Raw genomic sequence first — 13201 nt, forward strand, 5'->3', positions numbered from 1 at the left:
ATAGAATATTTTCTAACATACGAAGTATCACAGTCTGAACTGTCGTCCACTCTTTGACACACAGGTGAACTTTGTCTTCGTCCAGATCGACGGGTGAACAATCTGTCTGCTGTTCATCCATGACTAGAACTTTCTGTGACAACATCTGCATCTCTCTCAACTTCGTCTCGATCAGATTCAGAATGATTAAAATAAGGAGTCATCAGACTCCGAGTCCATCAACACCTCCAGTATTTGATCAGCCGTATACCTCTTCATTTATTTTGACCTATATTCTCGCTACTCCATTCATGTTTGAGCCGATCGCAGTTGGTTTCTTTGATCAAAAAGTTCCGTACTCTTTCAGTGCATGCACACGGGTCTTCCTTACCGTATACCACCTAAAACACGGATACCCGGAAAATTCCGTGTTTGGCAGGGAAGCGTTTTTTCTTAAAACCCGGAAAATTCCGTGTTTGGCGGGGAAAGAGTTAAAGGGGATTTGTGGCATTATAATGGAATTAAAAAAAAAGAGTTAAGTTCAGAAGGGTTATAATCAATTTCGGATGAATATAGGGCTGTATAGAATTGTTCAAAGAACAAATTGATTTCTAATTCATCATTTGTGACCCTGCCATCATCTCTACGAATAGATGTTATAATGTTTGTAGTTGAATATTGCCTTATTTGTTGTGCAAGAATTTTCCCAGATTTATCTGAGTGTTCATGTTCATATAATTTAGAGTGAGATTGAAGCAGAAGTTTTTCACCCTGTTCGGATGTTATTAGATCAATCTCTGTCTGCAGCTTTGTTCTGTCCCTTAAAACTTCGGGTAAGGGGTTGATTGCAAATTTCAAGTTCAATTGTTTAATCTGATTGATGAGGTCATTTAGTTGCTGGCTTCTTTTTTTCCTTTCCCACGATGAAAAAGAGATTATTTCCCCCCAATATAGGCTTTTAAAGACTCCGAAAGTGTGGGTTTGCTGATATCTGGGGTATCACTGATAGATAAGAAAAGATCAATTCTATTATTAATAAAATCTACAAAGGATGAATCAGAAAGAATTAAATTATTAAAGTGCCATTTCTTCCGAATTGGCAATTTGGGAAAAGCTAATTTTAAAACCACTGGACTGTGATCCGAGATTACAATAGATTCATTTTTACAGTAAGTTAGAGAAGTTAAAAGTTTATCATCTATTAAAAAGTAGTCGATTCGTGAGTATGAACGATGCACTGGGGAAAAAAAGAGAACTGTTTAATATTTGAATATAAAAAACGCTAGGGATCTGAGAATGTGTATGTCTCTAAAAAAGTATTAATAAACATGGCAGATTTGGTTAATTTGTAGGGTGTTTTTGAAGACCGATCCATAGTGGGGTGGAGCACACAATTAAAGTCTCCTCCTAGGATTCATTTATGTGTGGTCAAATTGGAGAGATTGGTTAAGATAGATTTTATAAACGATACATCGTCCCAATTGGGGGCATAAATATTCGCTAATATCAGGGGAACAATATAATGTACCAGTTATTATAACTTATCTTCCCCCTCTATCAGTTTGAGCATTACTCACGCAGAATGGGGTGTTCTTATTAATAACAATCGCGGTCCTGTGACGTGATAACTAAGAAAACTAAGTGAAGACTCAAGTGCAGAAAGAATGATTTATTAAAGCTGCAGTCGGCAAGTCTGGCAGATAGGTTGACTTAGCCAAAATTTTGAATGTTTACAACTCTCATGCCCCTCCCCCACTACCAACGAGCACCCTCCCATAGACGTCATGTTCGTCAGTGCTCGTGTACCTGATTTTCTGTGAACGCGCGCGTCTCTTCAGCATCGATCAACACTGGCTAATCTATCAGCAATAACCGAGGAATTGGAAGCTTGTTAGTAGATTTTCTCTCCGCCATCACGCTTCGTACAATCTCAGGCGAACTTCAGGCGTGTCCTGTGCATGTGATATTGTAACGTGCGCGAGCCGCGAGAGAGAGGGGATCTGTGACCGTGGCGTGTGCACGACATGTGATTGACAGTCAGATCTCACACCCCTCTGTGCTGATTGGACCTGATGATCCGGGAGCGGTGGATTTTTGCAAAACAAATAACACGCTCTAGGTGGAGTTAGAAGCTCGGGTTTTTTTATAAAACCACTTTATTTATGTTGTTCTATCGGATTATAGTGTCGAGTTCACTGGATATGATAAAAAAATGTTGCCGACGGCAGCTTTAACAAAAGAACAAAGTAAAACAAAAACCCACAAGGGGGAGAAACCATATATTAACGACACAACAACTACAAAATGAACATACCACTTGGTCACAGGAGAACAGGAGACATAAACAATACAACGATCCAACAAAGACTGCAAACACAAAGGAACTTATAAAAGGGACAAATCAGGCAGATAATGAGGAAACAACAGGTGGGACAAATGAAACCAATAATGAGATAACAATAAGGGTGGGGTCAAAACAGAGACAGGAACACAAACACCACATGTGCTACACGAGACAGGACAGGCATGTGACAGGTCCCCCGGGATTTTGACTGGAAATCAGAGTGATAAATTTGCCCCACACAGGATTTTTTAAGTTTATAGTGATCAGCTGATAATAAGTGAGTTTCTTGGAGAAATGCTATATTTGCCTCCAGACTCTTTAAATGGGTAAAGATCTTATTGCGCTTTATAAAATGGTTAATCCCTTTTACATTCAAACTCACACAGTACATTCCAACTCACACAGGTTTTACAGTATTGTTTAATAGGCAAAAAACTGATGAATCAACCCCTTTCTGAAATTTACTTATCAACTGAACACGATAGCACATAGCCTATACATGAACGAATTTGAATGACGAACAAACACCTTGACCCAAACCCACCCACCCACCCCACAGCTTCCCAACTGAGAAGCAAGAAAACATCCCACATTTAATTAACCTTCCTATTAGTGCTGCACGATTAATCGCATCGCAATCGCGATGTCAGCCTACGCGATTATATGACGGCAAAATGTTGCGATTATCATTATATTAAATAAGTGTGAGTAAACAAACTTTCTGAGAACAGTTTGCCATTTATCCTTGCCGCTAAAAAACCCCTGCTAATAAATAGATTTGAAAAACCGACAAAAGAGATCTGATCTGACGGTTTCCGTAAAGGCTGTGCACGTGTCCCGTGTCGCGTGCGTGGTTAGGTGTGTGCGCAGCGCGGAGATACCAGAACGAAGATGGATGCAGAGGAAATCGACACTGATCTGGTAGCCAAAAAAAACTCTACCTCTGTTATATGGCGGTATTTTGGATTTCGGATTACTGACACTGAGCAGAGAGAAGTATTGTGCAAGATTTGCCAAATTAAAGTTGCTACATCACGTGGCAATACGACAAATTTATATCAGCACCTGAGACAGCACAGAGAAAAATATGAGGAATGCATGACGGTGAAAGAGACAACGGAAGGAAAGGCACAAGCTGTTCCCCGAACAAAACAAAACAAAATTACAGATGTGTTTGCGGGCCTTACACATGATAAGTCTTCGACTAGACATAAAGAAATCACCGACTCCATAACGCACTTTTTGGCAAAAGACATGATGCCCATACACACCGTAAGTAAAGTGGGATTTCAGAAAATGATCCACACATTAGACAAGAGATACCAGCTCCCCTCTCGAAACCATTTCTCTCAAATAGCGATCCCTAAACTTTATAACTCGCGCCGTGAGGAAGTTCAAAAGGAAATGGCTACGGTGACGTTCTTTTCAACCAACTGACCTGTGGTCAAGTAGGACAAGCGAACCGTATATTAGCTTGACTGTGCACTTCGTCGACGAGGAGTTTGAATTGAAAAGCCGCTGCCTGCAAACATCGTATTTCCCCGACGATCATACAGGAGAAAACATAGCCTTGGGCTTGAGAGAGGCACTGGCTGCGTGGGACCTCTGCGAGGAGCGTCAGGTCGCCATAACAACGGACAACGGCACCAACGTTGTCAAAGCGGTGGAGCTTAATCAGTGGACCAGAATCCAGTGTTTTGGTCATAGACTTCATTTGGCCATTGGTAAGTTAAATTGATTTAATATTTGGTTATTTTAAACTTCTGTACATTTAACATAAATTAACTTTGGGGTTAGGAGCAGTTGTACCCTTGATTTATTAATGGAATAACTTTTTAAATACAATGTAAAATTCTGTGTGCCACAAAAAATACTAGGAGTGGCCCACCTTATATAGGTTATTAATTAGCATTATTAAACATAACTCGTAAGAGATGGATGACTGTAAAGAACAAATCAGCAATTGCCATTTGCCTACTATATTTTATTTATATATATTCAATATAATTAATTAGGCCTAGAGTGGTGACATGATTTGATAAAAAATATTAACACTGTGTGCGTGTTGTCATGTTTGTATTACTGTTTTATGCTATTCATATGAATTGGGCATGTAATCAAAGTTTTTGCAATGTCACTGTAGTGAGTAAATGTTTTTTATCTTATCATTCACAGAAAATGCTATGAAAAATAATGCACAATGCATTAACAGAGCTACTGGGATATGCAGGAAGATTGTGGGCCACTTCTCCCATAGTTGGAAGAAAAGAGTGGCTTTGAGGGAAGCACAACGAGAGCTCAACCTCCCAGAGCATGCAATGGTGACAGACTGCTCAGCACGCTGGGGTTCCACTCAGAAAATGATAGGAAGAGTCCTGGAACAGCAAAGTGCATTGTCCAAGGTTCTCTCTACAGACCGCAAAGTGCGACACCTACTCCCCTCATGGCAGGACCTGGAGGTCTTGGAATCTGTAAACAAGGCACTCAGCCCTCTCCAGGACTTCACGGATGCCTTATCGGGTGAACGTTATGTGAGCATATCTTGTGTGAAACCTGCTCTGCATCTTCTGAACACCTCAGTGCTGGCTGAAGACGAAACGGACACAGACCTGACCAAATCACTGAAATCCAAAATTCTTAGCTACCTCAACAACAAATATGAAGGCACGCAGGACTTGCTGAACTTCACCACTTTCCTAGACCCAAGATTCCGAACACAATATATCTCTGAAGAAGAGACCCAGACCTTAAAGGAACGAGCCATCTCCGAGTTGATAGTGAGTGTGAAACCACAGTTTTACTTAACTGGTAAGAAATAATTCAATGTAACAAATTTCTAAAACATGTGCATTGTTTATTTGTTTCAGGAAATTCATGGCCAGCAGTCTGTAGCCCAAAGCACTGCTGTGATGGAGAATGATAGCGTGGATGTGGAAAGCCCTCCTGCTGCTAAAGCCAAGAAGAAAACTCTGGCCAGTTTCTTTAAGGAAACCACATGCACAGCACCAAGAGCACCATCGTCATCCACATTTGATTCCATGGCACAGTTAAGAGAAGCAGTGGCCTCTGAACTCAATGTTTACATTTACATGCCATGTGTAGACCATGGAGAAGATCCACTAAAATGGTGGAAGGTACACAAAATAAGCTTCCCTAGGCTATGCAAACTAGCACAGAAATATCTGAGCATTCAAGCAACAAGCTCTGCATCAGAGAGAGCTTTTAGCGCTAGTGGTAATGTTGTGTCAAATCATCGCTCCTGTCTGAAACCAGAGAAAGTCGATATGCTTGTGTTTTTGTCAAAGAACCTTTAATGTGATAAGTTAAACTGTTTAGAAAGAGGATTTGGAAGTACCAGTTGGTCACTTAAAAAAAAGAAATTTAGTGGTTTGAGTAAGATTAAACTACAATTTTATATAGTTTCCTTTTCAACAGAGTTTATACAGAGTATATGTTACATCCTGAGTAAATGTCCCTGTTTGTTTGGACAAAATGTTTAAAATCTTATTTCTTTTTAAAATGTGTATGTTTTTATTTGTTTAAATTAATTTAATAATACTTTTGAAAAAATATGTTAACATAAATGCAAATGTTAATTCATTTTGTAAAAAAATATTTTGAAAACATTTCTACTTTTACAAATACACATTTTAGCATTATAACTAATCGGTGTGTGCATTTTTCCTTAAAACCCATCAAGTTGACTCATGACACCATTTATTATAATCGAAATCGCATATCGCAATATTTACCTCAATAATCGCAATTAGTAAAATTTCCCAAATCGTGCAGCCCTACTTCCTATAATATAAAAAACCTATAAGGTGATCAAGCACTGCTAACGTTTATTTCCCGAATAAACACCAAACACGCTGGAGGCAGACATCACCGGATGATCCAGAAAAACTATTCAGAAACGCGTGTGACCCTTTTTGGTTTGATGTGTAGTTTAAAGTAATCCTCTGCCTCGGATGGTGATTTGAAAGAAAGTCTAGTGTTTTCAAAAGTGAACCGTAAATCTGCCGGATGGTGAATGCCGTAGGACATCCCAGCCTGCTTAAGCTTGAGTTTCACGGAGTTAAAGGCAGCTCTTTTACGACTCAGTTCGGCACTCATATCTGGGAAGATATGGATATGCGCGCCGCGAAATGTAAGCTCACTGCGCTTCCTGGAGGCCTGGAGAATCTTGGCCTTGTCGGAGAAGTAGTGCAGATGAACGATCATTGCTCTGGGTCTGCTGCCGGGGCTGGGCTTCGGAGCGAGGGCACGATGAGCGCGATCTAACACCATTGACTGAAGACCAGACAGATCCTCACCCAGAACCTCCGAGAAGAAACCAGACATGAAGTCAGTAGGCCGGCCATTCTCCACGTCCTCAGGTATGCCAATTATCCGCAGGTTTTGGTGACGGCTCCTATTCTCGAGATCTTGTTGTTGCTCTTGTAACTTCTGTATTTGATCTTTCAAATTTGAAACTGTGGGTTCCATTGTTTCTAGCGAGTCATGGTGGGAATTGAGCGTCGTTCCTATATTCTCTATGGAATCAGACATAATGGTTTGCTTAGTCTGAATGGAATGAACTTGGCCCGTTACCTCACGTTGTAGAGCATCCATTTTGGTTTTGACCTCCGATCGAAAGGATTCGACAATCAGTCCAATCTCTGAACTTTTGCTCGCCATCTCTGTCTGGAATAACTCGGTTGACCGTAGATGCAGGTTGTTATTAGAAACAAAGTTATCCCTTTCTAAATTATATTTAAACTTATCTTCGTTAAACTTTCGTTATCAAACGAAAAGCGACTACGACTTCATCTTGCCGTCAGAAGTCCCCCGGGATGTTCGTTTTTGGGGGAAGTTTCACAGGCCTTTGTTGGGAGAGTGAGTTTGCTGGATTATTCATTAAATTTATGTGTGTCTGATTGGTCCAGACGCTACAGGATGATGATGATGAAGTGTTTATGTTTTCTCAGCTGTCCGCGCAAAATTTTTTGGAATGCTGAACGTCAGATGTCGCAAATTCGCGTCGCGGAGAGATGTGAATGGTTTTGACGCAAACTATTCGCACGCAAACTATTCGCTTTTTCGTTATGCGTCCGATGGGAAAGGGCCTTAAAGCAGTCATTTTTCCACACTACTGCAATGCCAAGTTATAGTGCTGGCTAAGCAAGTGGTTATGAAATAACAGAATACTGATTTAATGATGACTCAGCAGCGTCCTCCATCGGCCCGGTGGGCTGTCAAAACATGACTGTACATTCAATAATGATTACTAAGTGATATGCTAATGATTAACATATGCCTTATATTATCTTTAAAAAAAAGTAAATCATGAATTATATAAAATCAGATCATTAGTAGATGGTTAAGTTACTAGACCTAATTGATATATTATTAATCACTTGATATTTATGTCAAACTTGTTTTAACATCATTATCTCAATCAATGGTTAATAATGAAAAAACAATGATAAAACCAATGGTAAATCATCAGTATATAGTTTATTGATGCATCGTGAAGTTGTAAGCAGGTCTGTGTTCAAAAATTATACAAAGCTTTCTGCATCCCCTAATCTAAAGCCTAAACTATTCATCACACATACACATTTCATATCATTTATAAATCTTGCTGTTACAAATTAAGTGTGTAACGCGATCTCATGAGCGTATCAGTACGTAAAGTGTCGGTCTGGCATACTTGAATTTGTATAAACACTAACATACAAACGTTAACTTTACTTTTCTTTACTCTACTTCTCCCCAGCATGAATTTTCATGTGGACTTTAAGGTTTCCATGTTGATTAAAAGTATTTCCACACCATTGGCATATCAAAATATTCTTTTCCTTGTGAGTGATCATGTGTTTTGTAAGGTTTCCTTTCTTAGTGAAACTTGTTCCACACTGTTGGCAGGTGTAAGGCTCCTCTCCATTATGAACTATCAAATGGTAAGTTAGGTTTTCTTTTTGCCTGAAAGTCCTTCCACACAGTTGGCAGATGTAAGGGCCCTCTTCAGTGTGAACTCTCATGTGTGTTTCAAGGTTTCCTTTGTGCCTGAAAGTCTTTCCACACTGAGAGCAGGTGAAAGGCTTCTCTCCAATGTGAATTGTCATGTGGTTTGTAAGGTTTCCTTTTTGACTGAAACTATTTCCACACTGAGAGCAGGTGTAAGGCTTTTCTCCAGTGTGAATTCTCAAGTGGACTTTAAGGTTTCCTTTTTCATTGAAAATTACTCCACACACTTGGCAGGGGTAAAGCTTCTTTCTAGTGTGAACTCTCATGTGAACTTCAAGGTGTCCTTGCTTTTTGAAACTTAGTAAACACAGATGGCAAGTGAAATTACCTATAGTCCCTGTCTTTAGTGTATTTTGAACCGTTTTTCGTGAGGAAGTTGTTTCAGCCTGTGAGCAATTAAAAGATTTTTCTTTAGTCATGAAATCATGATGTGTCTTGTACTGATCTTTCTCTTCCATTTCATTCAGATCTTGACTCTCCTTTCTCAACGGCATCAGGTCTGAGGCAAAAAAAGACAGAAAAGTTAATCCCAGTTTAATGCCACAAACATTTAGACTCATAAACTAATAACATGCATGTTAGATCCTATTAGTGTTGTCGTGATACCAAAATTATTGTTTCGATACAGATACCAAGTCAAGAATTTCGATTTCGATACTTTTTCGATACTTTTCCTGAAAAGGGAGAAACACTCAAATATCATTGCTGTGCTTTATTTTAAAACTGGTCCGCACACCGAATAAGCTCCCATTCAAAAAATGTTTTATTAGTGACGTTTCGGGCCTCACATGGCCCTTCCTCAGACTAACAGGAAGTGTACAAACAGTTACCCTTTTAAAGTCTGTATCACGTGACCTGTTGTGGAAATTCTTTTCTCAACTTTAAATAATAATTGGAAGACAGCTGGAGATTTCAAAAGTTATAAAGATCTTTATTTCTTGCAAGAAATTGGCTGTTCACACATCAGTCAGAGTCTGATATGAGAAGGCGCTGACTTCTCCTTTTTGCCAAGCTTATATACCCTTAACACATCCTGGTCTGTCTCAAAAGATCGCCTTGGTTTACCTTAAAAGGCAACACGTCTTTGTTTGAGATCTCTGTCTAACATAAATTCTATCTAGACAGAACAATATCAAGTCTGCAAAAGTTTCCTGGAAATTAGCTGCTGCTCGATTTCACACATTTTGCCTATCTCTATTTTCATCAAAGCTGCGCACATACTTTTCACACTTGAAGTACACAATAGGTCACTTTGAGTACTCATAGTCTCTTTGCTACCCAGAACATTTTGCCCCTGCAAGCCTATATGATTATATTTCTTTAAATGCTTATGAGTAAAAATAAATGTTCAACGTTAACAAGTTGCACACACCTAAATGTAAAAGAACACATCTAAATGTAAAATTTCCATTACAATCCACCCCATGTTCATTCAAAGAACATACACACAAATTTTGACATTTACTTCTCCTATAATCATAGTAATTTACAACAGGTAAATTTCTCCCATGGTCATTTCATTTCTTAGTCAAACTCATGTTCGCTCTCGTTCTCGTATACCTCATCTTCAGGCACTGTAACCTCAACTTCATCTTCTTCCCAACATTCTAATTCTAGCAATCTAATTCTATTTTCAAAAAACTAATCATACCATAGTACATTGCCTTTTAACTTTAGTAGACCTTGAGTCAAGACCCTTAGGCCTTTAACAGGTTGATACCTGCTGATTAACCATTTTTCTTAACCTTATTTTGCTAGCTTTTAGGCTATTGTTTTACTTAGTCAGATCTATTTAAGGATCTGTGTAATAAAATCTAACCCAAAAAGTTCTATAATTTTCATTTTTATCCTTAACACAAATATACCGTAAATAATTGTATTATCTTGTTTCAAACAATGTCATTAATTTTAAAATTAACTCTCACCCAGCTGTTGCCATGAGAATAGCTTTAGCTGCTGATGTGCCATTTTAATCATTAGTTACCAATCCTAAAATCCTATTTTTCCAGAATTAACTGATGGACATAACATGTCCTGCCTCTATTTGTTGGCAATGCGGAATAGTTCATAATGGATCCATTGATCCAGGTCATTAAATCTGTAACTTCATTCTGAATTAAAAAGCTTTTTAGAATTTTGCTTTGAGCAAATATTCTATTTCACTGAAATGTCTTAACTGTTTAGATTCATTTTAGTTTTTAAATTTAACATGTTTGGGTTACATTGTTCTTGGTCTAGGTTTTAACTTTGTGCCCCCTACATAATTATTATTTTTTTATTATTATTATTATTTTTTTTTAACATGTTGAAGACCTTTTTCAACAAAGCAAGTCCATATTTCATTTCTGGAAGCCGGCTAAATAAGCAAGTACTGTTACTGTATTCCTAGATAGACTAGACCTGCAGTCACCTATCAGATATCAAATACAGAAATTAGACAATACATGAAAGGAACATTTCAATAATCACACTGGTAACTTCTTTAACTAATAATAATCCAGAAATTAAATATGTTTCCCAAAATCAATCTCCTTTTGAAAGTTTTTTTTTTTTTTTTTTTTTGCTATTTTAACAAATGGAAACACCTAAAAAACATTTAATTTAGTCATTCATTCATCGCTATAGAAGTTTACCCTATTATCTATTCGGACCTAGTCCAGCAAAGTTACTTATCCTCTCTTATTAGAGAACAATTATTACCACTATTAATTTTATTTTTTATTATTTTTTTAGCATCTATGATATCTGAATTAGGGTTCTAAACCCCTCAAGTTTCTTCAAACAATAGTCCCTAGATTATTTATTATCTTTACAGTAATGTACCTATTTAGAGTCCTATACTCTACAGAATTAAGATATTTTCCTCTTCTTAATTTACGTGTACCTGAAATGTTCAAATTAATTAGTAATTTTTCAAATCATGAGATCTATATCAATTCTCAGTCGTACAGTTTGATTGAACCGAATAAAACATCAATTAACATCACACACAATTAATTATTACACTAAGCTAAAACCATTAGTTGGTCCACATCTTCCTCCAGATGTGTTGATCATCTCGTTGCCCCATGGACGTTCCATCTTCACCAGGGTGATTCTTTGCGAATCGTCGCAATGGGCTTCCCACGCCGGCAAGGGAGGAAAGTTACCAGCACTTCCTTTGTCCCTCACTTTACGCTTTGCGTTGTCGTTGGTGTTTCGGCGTTTGGGGTTGCTGAGGCTGGTTGGTGTAGTTTAAGTCGAGATCCTTGGATGGAGGTGTCACTGCACCCCAGATGGGAACCTTGTTTGTGGAGTGAACCATTTCCTGGCTGCTTTCACCTGTGAATGGAGACCTTAAGTATTTTTGTTAATTACAACATCATGTATCATGTCGCCGGACTCATCTGCTTATCCGACCTGTCATCCTTTTTGATGAGACCTGTAAAATTTCATGTCAAACAGTGACAAGACAATACTTTATACATTTGGAACAGAATCAGTTCTGTTCGATGAGATCCATCATGACATCCTGTAAAAAGTTAAATATGGGGTAGACAGGGCAAGCTTGCTTGCTCTCTGCCTTCCCAAAGTTATACGCTGCGCGTGTGGCATTGTTTATTTCTGCCACAACAATAACCCAGCTCAGGATAGTTAGCCAAAATCATCCATGGCCATTATTTTATTGGGAATATTTTCTTCCCTGTTGGGTCATATTTTAACCTGTTTAGATACAGCTGTTTTGATTGACATCATTTATGTCTCTGAACACCATAATTCACACACTCACTTTCACACACTCCACACACCCCTCTCTGGCCAGAGATTCATTAATTCATTCATTCATTCATTCATGTCTGCCTTAGCAGTTTATGAACTGAATGGGGAACATATATTAGGAGTGGAATACCACCAAATATGAACGGTAACAAAGTTCGACGACGACAGAAACTACTGAACGTAGACACACTGTGGCATTCCCCTTGCGACAGTGTCTGAACGTTACGATATCAATTTTCAATTGTCCGATGCAGTCATCATATGTTTAAGTTTACACAGTGAACGTAAACCTAACTTTTCAAAATCAAATAGATGAAACACTTTAAAATAATTGTATAGACCTACAATTGCAGTTGAGAGAATCCGTTTTAATTTCTCAAATGCAATTTGTCATTCTTTGCACAATTTAAATTTTTCAAACTTTTTGTTGTTGCTCATAAGCTATTTAAAAGAAGATTTAGAAATCTTCACACAATCTTTGATCCATGGACAAAAATAAAAAACATTTCTATCTCGCTGATGATGACAGCATGTGATTTCAAATGTTTATAATTAGAAAACATTGTTTCTATTGAATCCAGAAAATGACCTTTTAAATGAAATGGAGTGACCAATATTTTTGTCAACCCACAATTTATATTTAAAGTTGGTCACCCAATCTCATTCTCATATGCACAATGCACAAAAAAGTATCTTAGTTAAACATACAGTAAACCATTGACTCTTAGAATCTCATAGATCAAAACCATTTTTCCACACTGTCTCCCAGGGATAACGGGATACAAATTCTAGACGCCTTCATATAAAAAGTATAATATTTAAACACGTGCAATTCATATAGTACTATTTATTCATCACTTTAACAGTTCTGATTCCCTTAATATTTTCTCTTATAGTGACTGTTTGTAAAACCCTGTGCTCTCAGATGGCCACACATTTTGTCAGCCACCAATCTTTTAGTCACACTGTTTCACAAAAAGCCCCATTCTCTCCACTCTGCAGTCTGTGGTTTAGCTAAAAAGATGTGAGGGACGGCCCCCTCCACATCATACAGTGATGCTTGGCTATCAGTCAATTCAACCTTCACAGCACACCATTTATCTGACC

General features: G+C 38.1%; 1 protein-coding gene across 3 annotated transcripts in view; it reads right to left on the reverse strand.

Moving 5' to 3' along the window:
- Positions 1 to 7799: 7799 nt before the first annotated feature.
- LOC307157378 (uncharacterized protein) overlaps positions 7800 to 13201 on the reverse strand; it is a 670360-nt gene continuing 664958 nt past the window's right edge. For all 3 annotated transcript variants that reach the window (XM_079869282.1, XM_079869280.1, XM_079869281.1), the window contains exon 3: positions 7800 to 8834. In XM_079869282.1, coding sequence (XP_079725408.1) covers positions 8071 to 8834 — 764 coding nt within the window. In that variant the 3' untranslated portion in view covers positions 7800 to 8070. The remainder of the gene's footprint in view (positions 8835 to 13201) is intronic.

The sequence above is a fragment of the Squalius cephalus genome (assembly GCF_949319135.1).
Source record: "Squalius cephalus genome assembly, chromosome: 4".
NCBI classification, from domain to species: domain Eukaryota; kingdom Metazoa; phylum Chordata; class Actinopteri; order Cypriniformes; family Leuciscidae; genus Squalius; species Squalius cephalus.